This window comes from Saccopteryx bilineata, chromosome 10, assembly GCF_036850765.1.
Source record: "Saccopteryx bilineata isolate mSacBil1 chromosome 10, mSacBil1_pri_phased_curated, whole genome shotgun sequence".
Classification (NCBI taxonomy): domain Eukaryota; kingdom Metazoa; phylum Chordata; class Mammalia; order Chiroptera; family Emballonuridae; genus Saccopteryx; species Saccopteryx bilineata.
The window spans coordinates 39,729,904-39,745,048 of NC_089499.1; the positions used below are offsets into that span (position 1 = coordinate 39,729,904).

The following is a 15,145-nucleotide window of genomic DNA, read 5'->3' on the forward strand; positions in this document are numbered from 1 at the left end:
TATATATATATATAGCAAGTCCTCACTTAATGTTGTCAGTAGGTTCTGTGACTTGAAGCAAAGCGACATGTAATGAAACCAGTTTCACCATATGTTAATTGATGTAAACGAGAGTTAAGTTCCTCCTGCATCTCATCGGCATAATAAAAAAAAATGAAATGAAGTTATTCAGGGACGTATTGCATTGCTTACAAAATTAGGATCTTGAGTCTCTCCTCTGGCAGATCCTGCCAGGGTTAGATATGTAAAGTGTCTTTGGATAGATTATTTTTTGTGGACAGGCTCTTGCAACCCTCTGTTGGTATGTCACATAACCACCCGTTTGGCCTGGCTTTTTATCAAGTTGCGCTTCTACATTGGTCTTCCAAGTTCTCTCCATCAGCTATTTGGTGCACCTTTATGTCTGAGGGCACTAAGCCAGTGCCTTTGAAGATAGTAGGTGCAAGGGAATATACATTTGGTTACTTCCTAGGCAATGATGGAATTTCCCATAACTTTCTTCTTCAGTAGTTTATAGTAATTTTTTCAGGGGTGAGAAATCTTCAGTACAGAACTTAACTTTATTCAGCCGGAGGACAAGGGCAAAAGTTATGTCTACCAGTTTGTCATGAATATAATTACACTTTCAAACCAAAACTTAGTGACAGAGCAAAAATTGAACAGTAGTTCTTGCTGGGTAGTTATTCCTTTTGTATTTTTTTGTTTTCCAATTTTCCTGTGATGAATAGTCATTACATCTAGACTCTGAGAAAATGTTACCTTTGGTAAGAAAAAAATATCTGCACTGAAAACACTTTAGAGAGGATCTGTTCTTTCCAATAATGTGTGTCTTGCATTCCAGCTTTCTTTTTCTCTTGAGGGCTGTTACAAAGAGCTGAAGTGTGTGCTTTAGTTTTATTTATTTTATAGATTCTTGTATTTTAGTTCTTAATTGAAAAATGAGCTGACTTAAACAGTTTTAGGTTTCTCAGTAAAATAAGTTGTCTTTCACTTCAGTCCTATTAGGTACTTGTCAAAATCAAGAGTTACTTTGTTCCTATTATCCTCATTTTTATTATCTTAAGATAAGTAATAAAGAATTTCAAGGCACCAAGACACCTTAGAAACCAAAGGATAGGCTATTACCCTTTTTGTACTACTCAAAATACCTTTACTGGAAAAAATGACAGTGGCATAACAACCACATATTACCACATTAATTGTAACCCTCTGCTCATGGGCTCTCTCTCCCCAAGATTTTTCTCATAATCAGGAAATGTTTTCAGAGTAGGTAGTATTCTGACTGTTCTAAAACTCTCAGAGCAGATGTGATATTTCTGGACCTCACCACAGCCAAACTCGATTACCTTGTATTTGTTGGATCTAATAATATTTCCTCTATTCTTTTGTTTGTTTGTTTGTTTTGTATTTTTCTGAAGTTGGAAATGGGAAGGCAGTCAGACAGACTCCCGCATGCACCCGACCGGGATCCACTCAGAATGCCCACCAGGGGCGATGCGCTGCCCATCTGGGGTGTTGCTCTGTCGCGACCAGAGCCATTCTAGCACCTGAGGCAGAGGCCATGGAGCCATCCTCTGCACCCGGGCCAACTTTGCTCCAATGGAGCCTTGGCTGCAGGAGGGGAAGAGAGAGACAGAGAGGAAGGAGAGGGGGAGGTGTGGAGAAGCAGATGGGCGCTTCTCCTGTATGCCCTGGCCAGGAATCGAACCCGAGACTCCTGCACACTAGGCCGACACTACCACTAAGCCAACCGGCCAGGGCCTATCTCCTCTATTCTTTGATGGTAATATTAAACATTAAACTGATACAATTTTAAAATAGATTTCTCAAAAGAGCTTTGCAAGTGTTAAATGTTAAGTTTGTTCCAATAATGTGAAGTTTATCTTGCTGGATAAAGGTACACACATCTTAGTGTGACTTACTTGAAAACAATTAATAGTCACCACTTAGTTATTTTCACCTTTCTCTCCTCAAAGGGATTTTTTAAAACCACTAAATGTATTGAAGCTCTTAATGTTTTAAGGCCTACAAATGGGAATTTAATCAAAAGTCTCTAAGAACCTCCTCTTGGGAAGTTTTAACTTGTCATAAATCAGTAGCTCTTTATATAAAAAGATTGTTCCTTGTTACCAATTAATACTACTGGCTTTATATTCTGTGATTAATTGATGACATGGCTATCCTTGCTCCCCTAAGTGACAGAGCTAATGATAAGGTAGCCATAATGGAGTGTGAGTAAGCTTCTGGTGAAGATAGCAACTTAAGCACATGTAGCACATTTGGCCTCTCTTGAAATTCCACTAAAATGACATTAAAGAGATTTTTGTTCAAGGAATATATCCATAATAACAAAAGACAAAGGAAAAGAAATAATAGCAATAAAGATTTGCAAACTGGAACATAATAAACTTAGCAGACTATTTGAATCCTAAGCCACCAGAGATAAAGACCAAAAAGCAACTGAATATACCCAGCAAAAACCTACAAACATTCAGGACTCATGGAGTACCGAGAACGTTGGAAGTGGGGCATGGTAAAGATAAAGCCAAAAGTCAGGAGAGTTTATAGAAAGTTTGTTTAAAGAAACAGTTGACCTCTAGAACATCTCCTCTACCAGGCAGAAGAGAGATGCGTCACTTCTTGGAAGGTGTAAAATACAGGGCTTCTGGTCTGGGGAGCACTAGGTACAATTGAAGGTATAGGTACCATATTGAAAACCCATGAAATCTTTATTATATGAGGCTTAAGTGTCTGTTTGTCGCCGATAGCTTATTGGTTGCTTGCGTAACTGTACTAGCCAATGGGGTGAAGTTGTCACAGCTGAACGCAAATTGAACGGGTCAGGCGGAAGGTGAACATTTGTTTGCATTGGCAATCATCTGTTTTACATAAAAACTACGTCTTAACGTAATTTCTTTTAAGAATGCCTCCTAGAAAATACAGCACTGAAGAGGAGAGAAAAGGAGCTAAAGCTGCACAAAAACGGCTTTCTCAACAAAAAGAAACCACTGAGCAGAGAAAGACAAGGCTTGCTTCAGTCGCAGAGCAAATGCGTCTTTCTCGGCAAAATGAGACTGGTGAGCATAGAGAAACAAGGCTTGCCTCAGATGCAAGACAAAAAAGCCTGTCTCGACAAAATGAGTCCCTTGAACAAAGGCAGGAGAGAAATGCAAAAAAACGACAGAGTAATGCTGACCGAAACGCAAAAAGGATTAAAACAGTTTCAAATGGAGAAACTTTAATTTTTGAGCATTCCTCTGGTGACATGAATATTAAATATAAACACTGTCAGTCCTTAAACTTCAAGTTAGAAACTAATCGATTTGACCGTGGCAAGAAAGGATTTTCTCAATGTTGCAAGTACAGAAACATTGTAGTTCCACTAATTGAGAATTATCCACCACTCTTGAATAAATTATTGACTAATCATCATTATTATTTAAATCACCTTTATTTATTGAGCTAGCGGTGGCTCTTAAGAAATGTACCACCAGTGGTTTCCTTCATTGCACTCTACTTTAAGCAATTAAGCAAGTAGAAGGGGGAAACCCCGTGGGGCACTAAGCAAAGGGGCGTCCTCGCCGCCTGCCCTGGGTAATTCAGTTTGAATTAGCAGACACCTTTGCACAAATCATTTTAATTACAATTTATAATATCTAGAACAGCAGTCATTTCGTATGACCGCTGGGCTTTCTAGTGAATATATACATACTGAATGCTGACTTGACACGTCTTCATTCCTCATCAGTTTACAGAATTTTAGCAACCTCTCCTCAATCTCCAGGCAGAAGACTAAAAGACATTTTTCTGCAAAATCTGAGCAGCCCAAGAATAAAAACCTGAAGATATGACATCAGGTCTTTCCCAAGGAAGCAACCCAGCCAGATCATTGTATAGTAAAGCTCAGAGTCTACAAACCTGTGGGTCAGATCACTGTACTGTAAAGCTCAGAGTCTACAAACCTGTGCCCATATTTTTAGCATTTGCTTTTCAATATGAGCAGACAACAAAGGACCACTAAATGTCTGAGTAAAGCTTCTTACATAAATGATAGAAACCAAACAAGTGGAAGAGGGGAAAAGTAACTTAGATGAAGCAGAATTTCAGGAAGAAAAATACCTTCAGCAACAACAACGATGAAGACATTGTTAATTGATATCCTCAGAGAAATAAGAGAAATTGCATTCACAGAACATAAACAGAATGATACATTTATAAAAGGAACATTTAGGGAACCAAAAAAGAACTCTGGAAAATCAAATTATGATAGCAGAAATGAAAAACAATGTTTAGAAGAAGAAAAAAACAATAGAAAATACAGGCAAGATATGAAAATTAGACCAGTTCAGAAGGTCCAACATAACAGGAAATTAAAATATCACTTAGGCCATACATATAATTTTTAAATTTAGCCATAGAGACTGATATCAGCAAGATGGTTGATATATGCTTCTATTGCTCATACCCTTGCAGAATCATCAATTTGAGTAAATATCCATGCACAAAAATACTTTCACAAAATATAAGGATTCCAGATGAGATGCTGCAGCATCTGCGTAGAGTAGAGCAATAAGAAAAGATGCATTGAAGAGGGTAGAAAGAAAAAATCTCACATTACCCATGTTATCCCATCCTCTAAGCCCAGGCAGCTCAACATGGACAGAGACACCCTCCCCATGGGGGAAGGAGAATGAAGTGAGAGCACAGAAATACAAAGGATCACAAGAGACTTCTGTGAACATTTATATGTCAGCAAATTGGATAACCTAGAAGGATGGGTTAATTCTTAGAAACATACAACCTACCAAGACTGAAGCACAAAAAAATAGAAAATCTGAACAGACCAGTAATGAGTAAGGTAATAAAATCAGTAATCAAAAACCTCCCAAAAAGAAAAGCCCGAGATCTGATGACTTCCCAGTACAATTTTATCGGTTAAAGAATAATTAAGAACAGTCCTCAAACTTTTCCCCCAAACTTATAAAGGCAAGAACACTATCAGACTCATTTTATGAAGCCAGCATTACCTTTATACCAAAGCCAGACAAGGACACTACAAGAAAAGAAAATTACAAGCCAAAATTCTTGATGAACATAGATGCAGAAAACCTCAACAAAATGCTAGCAAACTGAATCCAACAGAACTTTAAAATGATCATACACCACGATCAGGTGGAGTTTATCCCTAGGATGCAAGTATGGTGCAGTATATACAAATTAATAAATGTTATATACCAGATTAACAGAATGAAGGATAAAAATTATATGATCAATTCAGTATTTGCTTTTTGTTGCCTTTGCTTTTGGTGTCAGATTTTTTTTAATTAAATTTAATGCAGTGACATTGATAAATCAGGGTACATATGTTGAGAGAAAACATCTCCAGATTATTTTGACATTTGATTGTGCTGTATACCCCTCCCCCAAAGTCAAATTGTCTTCTGTCACCTTCTATCTGGTTTTCTTTGTGCCCCTTCCCTCCTCCACCCCCCCTCTCCTTCCTCACCCCCCCTCCCCCCCACCACCACCATTGCCATCACATTCTTTTTCATGTCTCTGAGTCTCATTTTTATGTCCCATCTATGTATGGATTCATATAGTTCTTAGTTTTTTCTGATTTACTTATTTCACTCTGTATAATGTTATCAAGGTCCATCCATGTTATTGTAAATGATCTGATGTCATCATTTCTTATGGCTGAGTAGTATTCCATAGTATATGTGTACAACCAACACCTATGTCATGGAGCTTATCAACTGTTTTCTTCTGGATGTTATAAGGTTTCAGGTCTTACATTCAAGTCTTTAATTCATTTTGAGTTAGTTTTTATGTATGGAGTAAGATAGTGGTCAAGTTTCATTCTTTTGCATGTGATGTTGGCTGTACTTTTCCCAATGCCATTTATTGAAGAAATTGTCCTTTTCCCCTTTGTGTATTCTTAACTCCTTTGTTGTAAGTCAGTTGACTGTATATGTGTGGGATTATTTCTGGGCTCTTTATTCTGTTCCATTGCTCTGTGTTTCTGTTTTTATGTTAATACTATGCTGTTTTGAATACTAAGCTTTGTAGTATGTTTTGAAATCAGGTAGTGTGATGCCTCCAGCTTTGTTCTTGTTGCTTAAGATTGCTTTGCCTAGTCACATTTTTTTTTTGTGATTCATACAAATTTTAGCACTGTTCCTTTTTAAAAAAAAAACTTTTTAAAATTCATTTTAGAGAGAGACAGAAACGTCAATCTGTTTCTGTATGTGCTATATGTGCCCTGACTAGAGATCGAACCAGCAACCTTTACATATCAGGGTGATGCTCTAATCAACTGAGCTATCTGGCCAGGGCAGCACTGTTGGCTCTATTTTTTTGGAAAATGCCAGTGGAATTTTGACAGGGATTGTGTTGAATCTATAGATTGCTCTGGGTAGCCTGAACATTTTCCAACAATTTGTGAGCATGGAATATCTTTCCATTTATGTGTATCTTCTTTTTCTTTCATAACTGTCCTATAGTTTTAAGTGTACAGATATTTCACCTCCTTTGCTAAATTTATTCCTAGATATTTTTGATGCAGTTATAAGTGGGGTTGTTAATTGCTCTAATAATTTGTTATTATAAAAATGCAACAGATTTTTGTAAGTGATTTTGAAGTCTGCAATTTTACTGATTTCATTTATTCTAACAGTGTTTTTGGTGGAAACTTTAGGATTTTTATCTGCAAATAGTAACAGTTTTACTTCTTCCTTTCCAATTTGATACCTTTTATTGCTTCTTCTTCCCTAATTACTCTCACTAGGACTTTGAGTACTGTGCAGAATTAAAATGTTGAGAGTGAGTATCCTTTTCTTGTTCCTAATCTTAGAGGAAAGTTTTCAGCTTTTCACCATTGAGTATGATGCTAGCTCTGGGTTTCTTATATTTGGCCTCTATTATGGAGGACCATTCCATCTGTACCCACATTGTTAAGAGTTTTTATCATAAATGGATATTTAATTTGTCAAATGATTTTTTTAAATCTTTTGAGATGACCATATTTAACCTTCATTTTTTTTTATGTGGTATATCACATTGATTTGAAGATGTTGAACCATCCTTGCATTCCTGTAATAAATCCCACATGACCATAGTATGATTCTTTTAATATACTGTTAAATTCAGTTGATAATATTTTGTTAAGGATTTTAACATCTACATTCTTCGGGAATAGTGGCCTGTAATTTTCTTTTCTTGTGGCATCCTTTCCTGGTTTTGTTACCAAGGTAATGCTGACCTTGTAAAATGAGTTTGTAAGTATCCCTTTATCTTCTGTTATTGTTTGATGACTTTCTTTAGTGGTATGCTTAGATTTCTTTCTCTTTATTTTTTGTGTACCATAGGTTATTGTTTTGTGGTTACCCTTAGGCTTACATATAACAGCTTATATCAAAAACAGTCTGTTTTAGTTGGTAAGAACTTAGGCTTGAACACATTCTAATGCTCTAAATTTTTACTCTCCCCTTTCTACTTTTTATGTTTTCATGTCACATTTTACATCTTTTTATTATATTCCTTAACTAACTTTTTAGTTATATTTACTTTATTTTAGTTAATTGAATTAATTGGGTTAATGTTGGTTCGGAAAACCATACAGGTTTCATGTGGACAGCTCAGTATAACACCATCTGCACACTGCATCGCTCACCCTCCACCCCAAGCAAGTCTCTTTCTGGGCTCATTTACCCCCATCCCTTTGCCCTAATTTTGTCTTTTAACTTTCATACTAGCTTTATAAGTGAGTAATCTACCACCTTTACCATATATTTACCTTTACCAGTGAGATTTATACTTTTTTTGTTTTCTTGTTACTAATTAGCACCCTTTCTTGTCACCTTAAAGAAAACTCCTTTGTCATTTTTTATAAGGCCAGTTCAGTGGTGATGAACTCCTTTAGTTTTGTCTGGAAATTCTGATTGACAGCTTTACCAGATAGAATACTCTTAGTTGGAATTATTTTCTTGCAGCACTTTGAGTATGTGGTGCTGCTCTCTGACCTACAAAGTTTCTGCTGAAAGGTCTGCTGCTAGTATTTGAGGGGTTCTTTTGAACATATAATGTTGTTTTTCTCTCGCTGCTCTTACGGTTCTCTCCTTATCTTTAACTCTGTGCACTTTAATGACAATGCGTCATGGTGTGGGTATTTTAAATTCCTCTTACTGGTCTAGATGTCTATTTCTTTCTCCATGTTAGGGAGGTTTTCAGCCATTCGTTCTTTAAATAAGTTTTCTGCCCCTTTCTCTCTTTCTGCTCTTCTGGAGCCCTGTTAACATGAGTGTTTATCTAATTAATATTGTGCCATAAGTTCCTTATGCTATCTTCACTTTTTTTTAATTCATTTTTCTCTTTGATGCTGTAATTAGGTTAGTTCCACTGACCTGTCTTCAAGTTGACTCATCCTTCTGCTTTATCTAGTCTGTTATTGAACCCCTTTTGTGGTTTTTGTTGTTGTTGTTAAATTATAATACTCTTCAGCTCTGTGACTTCTTTGTGCTACTTTCTATATTTTCCATCTCTTTTTCATTGAAGAGATGGAAAATCTCTTTATGACCATTATTTTGAACTCTATCAGGTAAATCACTTATTTCCTATTCATTAAGGAATATCTCTGAAGTTTAACTTATTCTTTAATTTGGAACATAATTGTTTGTTTCTTCATTTTATTTGACTCTGTTGGTTTTTGCAAATTAGATAAACTAGCCACCTCTCCACTCTTGATATAGTGGCCTTGGTAGGAGATGGACCTTATTGTTCAGTCCTGCCCTAGTTCTTTTTTTGTCTCGGAAGCCTATGTGATTGCCCAGGCAGCCTTTTTTATTTTTAATGGCTCCCAGTCATTGAGGGTGTGCCAAGGCCTGCCAGTGGCACAACAGGGACCATTTCAGCACCTAGATTCAGGCTGATTAAAGGCAGGCCCTCAGGCAGCAGCTTTTAAATTATGCAAATATATACAGTTTTGTAGATGCAAGCACAAGCCCTGTTGGCTACCACATCTAGGTGACTTGGAGGTGTCCCCTGAGCAGCAGTCATGAACATCCAGGTGCTAGACTAGTGTATACACTTCTTTCTAGGGGATACCAACAATCTGGAGTAAGGCAGAGGGAAAGTGCAAAGATGGCATCCACCAGCCTATGTTCTCTGAAAGCACCTCCATATGCCCCTGGCTATATTCCACACCTGAAGCCTGCCACTCAGATTGAAGCTCCAGCACAAGCAAATAGGCCTCTTTTACAGAAAGACTAGAGATATGTTTCAGTCTGATGTATGTGCAGTGCTCTGGGTGTGGTAGCTTGCCAAAAACTGTCTCTCCAATTATTATAGTCCTATGGGACCTAGGAATGCAAGCTCCCTGGCCACCAGAACCCAGCAATCCATGGACATCACCTGAGCAGCAGCCATAAGAACTATGGCTGTAAAAACCAAGACACTGGATATATGTAAACACTACCCTCTTGGAGATACTGGCACTCTGGAGCACATCAGAGAGACAGTGAAGAGAATGCCCACCCTCCCAGGTTGTGGAAAGGATTGTATTCAACCCTTAGATGTGTGTTAATTAAAAGCCTAACCTTCTGGCTGCAGCAGTGACAAAAAGCTAATAGGCTTCTTTCACAGAAATACTGAGCTCCCATTTCTATTGCCCCTTTGCTATGCCCTAGGGGGAGTAGCCCTTTAAGAATGCTTTCTCTGTTCGGTACAATCCTATGGAACCTGTGAGCATAAACCCCACTGGCCTCTGTAGCCAGACAATCCAGATGTCCCTGGCAACAGCCACAAAAATCCAGTCATTTTATGAGAGCGTAAGCTCCTCTCTGGGAGATACGTGCAAGCTGGAGCATGGCAAGGGGAGCTCAGAGATGGTACCTACCACCTGTACTCCATGAGAACACTTCCATAGGTTCCTAGATGTGTGCCAAACCAGAAGCCTGCTCCTCGGGCCCAACTTCCTGGACAACCAAGTAGGCCTCTTTCTTTCTTTCTTCTTTCTTTATTCAATGAGAGGAGGGGAGGCAGAGACAGTCTTCCGCATGAGACCTAACCAGGATCCACCCAGCAAGCCCACTAGGAGATGATGCTCTGCTCATTTGGGGTGTTGCTCCATTGCTCAGTAACCGAGCTCTTCTTAGTGCCTGCAGCGAAGGTCATGGAGCCATCCTCAGAGCCGAGGGCCAACTCACTCCAATCGAAGGATGACTGCAGGAGAGGGAGAGAGAAAGAAGTGAGAGGGGAAAGGGTAGAGAAGCAGATGGGCACTTCTCCTGTGTGCCCTGATTGGGAATCGAACCCAGAACATCCACACACCAGGCCCATGCTCTACCACTGAGCCAAGTAGGCCTCTTTCACAGAAAGACTGGTATGTTTCAGTCTGCTGTTTATGCAGTGCCTGAGTGTGTAGACTACCAAGAACTTTCACCAATTAATATTAATACATCTTGTGGGATGCAGAAACACAGGCCCCCAACCTCTAGAGCCAGGCCATCAAGGGGCAGCACCTGGGCAGCCGCCACGGAAGTATAGCACCAGAAGTAAAACTGGGGCTTCAGATGTGGGTAGAAGCTCCCCTTTGGTAGATGCTGGCGCTCTGGAATAAGGCGCAGGGAGAGCGTAAAGTGGCCTCATCTGGCTGGAGCAAAGCAGGGGGAGAGTGTAAAGAGGGCACCTGCTAGCCTCATCCCCCGAGTACACCAGCAAGCCCTACATGTGTGTCAGTTAGATGCCTGCCCTTTAGGCTGAGGCTTTAATAAGGAAATGAGCCTCTTTCCCAAAAAGTCCAGGCACTTCTATTGGCTACTTCTACACTGAGTCATATTGCAGGTGAGTCTGAGTGCATGAGCTATTTAAGAATTGTTTCTCATTTCACTATAATCATGTTTGTTCCGTGGATGCGAGCCCCATTAGTTTTCAAAGCTAGATGTTTTGGGGAGTCATCTCAGTGACAGCTCTTAAAAGTTGAGGTGCCTGATGTGGGGTTCATACTCTTCGCTCCTCAGGGAGAAGCTCCAAGTTTTGAGCTCCTCCCAATTGTGGGTCACTGTCCCAGGGTTGGTATTTATGACAAGTGTGTTTCAGCCTCTTCTACCTGCTTAGATGTGGGTTCTTCCTCATTTGCCTAATATGTAGGAGTCTCTCAACTAGTTCTTAAGAGAATATTGTTTCTTTATGTAGATGTATATTTGGTGTGCCTTTAGGAGGCAAGTTAGGATATTCCTACATTGCCACCTAGAACTAAAGCTCTCATGGTCATTATAGCATTATTCACAATAACCAAGATATGGTATCAGACTAACCTAAATGTCCCTCAATAGATAATGACTAAAGAAAATGTGGTATATATTTGCACAGACACAATAAATACTATTCAGCCTTTAAAAGGAAGGCTGTCCTATCATTTGCAACAACATGGATGACCCTGGAGTACATTATGCTAAGTGAAATAAGTCAAGCATAGAAAGATACTACTGCATGATCTCACTTACATATGGAATCTAAAAAAAGTCAAAATTACAGAGCAGAGAGTAGAATGGTTACCAGAGGCTGGGGGCATGGATGACATAGAGAGATATTGGTCAAATAGTACAAAGTTGCAGTTATCATGAATAAGTCTATAGGTCTAATGTACAGCATAGCTATAGTTAATAATACTGTATTGAATACTGGAAATTTGCTAATGGTAACTTTGTGAGAAGATACGTTAAAAAGCTTTACTGTAGTAATTGTTTCATTGTGTATATCAAAGTATCTCTTTGTACACCTTAAATACATAAAATTTTTATTTTAAATGTTTTTTTCAAAAAAAAGGCAGTGGGGGAGAGGGTGCCTGGCCAGTGGCACAGTGGATAGAGCATCATCCTGAAGCACCGAGGTTGCCAGTTTGATTTCAGGGTTGCCAGCTCGATCATAAGGGCTCTGGCTAGATCCCAAGGTCACCATTTCTTCTTACAAATTTTATAAAACTATGTCTCCCTAAGTCTAAAGTATACACCCGTATGTAACTTTTATTTAAAAAGAAACATGGGCAATCATAAATCTGAATGAATAAAGGACCCTTCCTGGGCCATTACTAATGAGTGTCCCTACCGCCTAGCATTGAGTACTGGTTCCGCTGCATGGACGTGGATGGTGATGGCGTGCTCTCCATGTACGAGCTGGAGTACTTCTATGAGGAGCAGTGTGAGCGGATGGAAGCCATGGGTATTGAGCCTTTGCCGTTCCATGATTTGCTGTGCCAGATGCTTGACCTGGTGAAGCCAGCCAATGATGGTAAGGTTGAGTACAGGGAAGTATTCACTGTTCACCTATGTAACAGAGGGGGGCACATAATCCTCATTGTCCTAAATTCTTTAACTCTACAGTCTTTCCTACAGGCTTTCCAAATGCAGAAGTACTAAAATTTCTTCTTTACTATTAGTGTAAAAACAACAATTGATGGCAAATTCTGTATAAGAAATGGAACTTTTCCATAGAAACAGAAAGCAATTAGTGATGGCAAGGGACTTCAGGGTGGAGGGGAAGAGACATAGGAGAAGGGCTGCTTGATGAGTACAGAGTTCCTTTTGAAAGGTGAAGAAAATGTTGAGGGCCCTGGCCGGTTGGCTCGGTGGTAGAGCGTCAGCCTGGAGTGAGGAAGTCCCGGGTTCAATTCCCGGCCAGGGCACATACGAGAGGCGCCCATCTGCTTCTCCACCCCTCCCCCTCTCCTTCCTCTCTGTCTCTCTCTTCCCCTCCTGCAGCCGAGGCTCCATTGGAGCAAAAGATGGCCTGGGCGCTGGGGATGGCTCCTTGGCCTCTGCCTCAGGCACTAGAGTGGCTCTGGTCGCGACAGAGCATCGCCCCCTGGTGGGCAGAGCGTCGCCCCCTGGTGGGCGTGCCGGGTGGATCCCAGTCAGGCGCATGCGAGAGTCTGTCTGACTGCCTCCCCATTTCCAGCTTCAGAAAAATACAAAAAAAAAAAGAAAATGTTGAGGAAATCAATAGTGGCGATGGTTGTAAAACATTGCGAATGTACCAAAAGCCACCGAATTATACACTTAAAACCATTTTTAGCCATTTAAAATGGTTAAAATGGTGAATTTTATGTTATGTGAATTTTACCTCAAAAAAAGGAAACGGGATATTTATAATAAAACAAAGGTGTACATATACTTCTTAAACTTCAGTAGAAGTTTTTTTCACTTGCCAGAACAACTCTTGGAATTTACCAGCTTTGTTTTTATGTAGGCAGAATAACTCTACGCGATCTGAAGAGATGCAGAATGGCTCACATCTTTTATGACACTTTCTTTAATCTGGAGAAATACTTAGACCATGAACAGAGAGATCCCTTTGCAATCCAGAAGGTACCAGTATCATTTTAACTTCTGTTTGAGGTTTGCAATATCAGGGACTGTGTGCTACAGATAAAAATAGTTTCTGTCTGCAGAAACTGTGATATTTAAAGAGGTAACATTTAAAACATTTTATCACATACTGAAAAGAGAGAATAAAGAACCTAGAGCACTTATTTCCCGACAGCTAGTCAAGTTTAGATAACTTGCATCTGCCTATCATTGAGTGAATTGCATGGCCCATGTGTACTTACATATATATTAGAAACTAGTTACAAAAAAAGTTTTTGAAAAAAACTTCTAACTTAAAAAAATATTTCAGTAGGCCCATCTGTATTAGAAAGTATATCGGGCTTGATTTAATTGCACCATTAATTTTGGGGATGACATGATGAATAGTTTTCCCCATCACAGAAGGTTATCTGTCATATAACACTTTTTCAAGTGTTAATGATTGTCATGACTATCAGTTTGAAATCATTCTACACCTGAATACATTCTACACCTTACCCACACACAAAAACCTGTGAACCCTCAGAAAACCAGACATACGATCTATGCCCCAAAACACAAAAAGCAGATTATCACCGCTTCCTCTTCTATATTCCCGTTTTAATAAAAATTACGTTGATAGAAAAGGACTGTTTCAGTTGAGTCCTACAGGAGTACAACCACAGGAAACTTTTCCAGTCTTTTTTTCTTCTACATGTTGCATAACTTTTGACCTAAATAGTAGTAAGAATATGAAGATTACCTCCTAAAAACAAATACTCATTGCCAATTTGAAGTATAAGAAGCATGGCCAGTTTCAGAGATGTTAAAAGGGTAAGGCTGGGCTTCTTAAAATGGATTAAGTAATTAACACATTGTGTGATGCACTTTTAGATACTTGCATTATTCTATAACCTTACATTTTAGGAAAATGTTAACTCATTTTCATTATGGAAAACATATTTTAGCTGGAATATATCATCCAAGATGCTGCCCATATTTTAGAAGGAAAATGTGTGGCCTTATCCCCCTTCATTTCTTACATTTGTGTTATAAATTTTACTTTTAAATGTATGTCATTAAGTTTGACTTTTTTTAATAAGAGATGGTAATTATCAGTATTTGTTCTGATCTGCAAAAAAAAAAAAAAAAAAATGATTAGTCAGAAAGTGCTCAATAAATTCCAGGCACTGTGTTGAAGAGACAGTGGGTACATAGGGATGGAAAAGACAAAAGAGCAAAAGGTGGTAACCAAGCATAGGCAGTACAGCACAGGAAGCGAATAGAGGGAGAAGGGCTGTTTCCAGGAAGACAGCACAGATGACCTGCTGTTTGACCTGGCTTTTAAAGATATAGTAAAAATTTGCCAGAGGAACATATGGTAAATTTCAGGTAGGCATATATAACCCACAAGTCACTGCAGGTGCCATATTTCCCCATGTATAAAACACTCTCGTATATAAAATGCACTTTAATTTTGGGGCCCAAAATTTGAAAAAAAAATATTACATAAAGTTATTGAACTCAAATTTTTTTAATTTTAATTTATTGTGTCTACATACATTCTAGTATCACCCCAAATGCATTCCCCCTCCCCCGTATTCCACTCAACATCTCCCTTGCCTTCTCCTCACAGCACCCTCCCCCCTTCCCTTCAGGATTATCCCATCCTATCATCCTCTTTCCCTCTGTCCTCTTTTCCTCTGGTCCCTTTGATCCCTCCTCTTGTCTCAATTCCGTTCCTCAGTTCACATTGTTCACAGGATTCCTCAAACGAGTGAGGTCATATGATATTTTTCTTTCTC

The 15,145-nt window shown here is 39.0% G+C and overlaps 1 protein-coding gene across 7 annotated transcripts in view; it reads left to right on the plus strand.

The window, feature by feature from the left end:
- The window catches only part of PPP2R3A (protein phosphatase 2 regulatory subunit B''alpha), a 239,225-nt gene that overhangs the window by 153,074 nt on the left and 71,006 nt on the right, over positions 1-15,145 (plus strand). For all 7 annotated transcript variants that reach the window (XM_066244971.1, XM_066244967.1, XM_066244966.1 and 4 more), the window contains 2 exons: positions 12,110-12,285; positions 13,243-13,361. In XM_066244971.1, the coding sequence (XP_066101068.1) occupies positions 12,110-12,285; positions 13,243-13,361 (295 nt within the window). The remainder of the gene's footprint in view (positions 1-12,109; positions 12,286-13,242; positions 13,362-15,145) is intronic.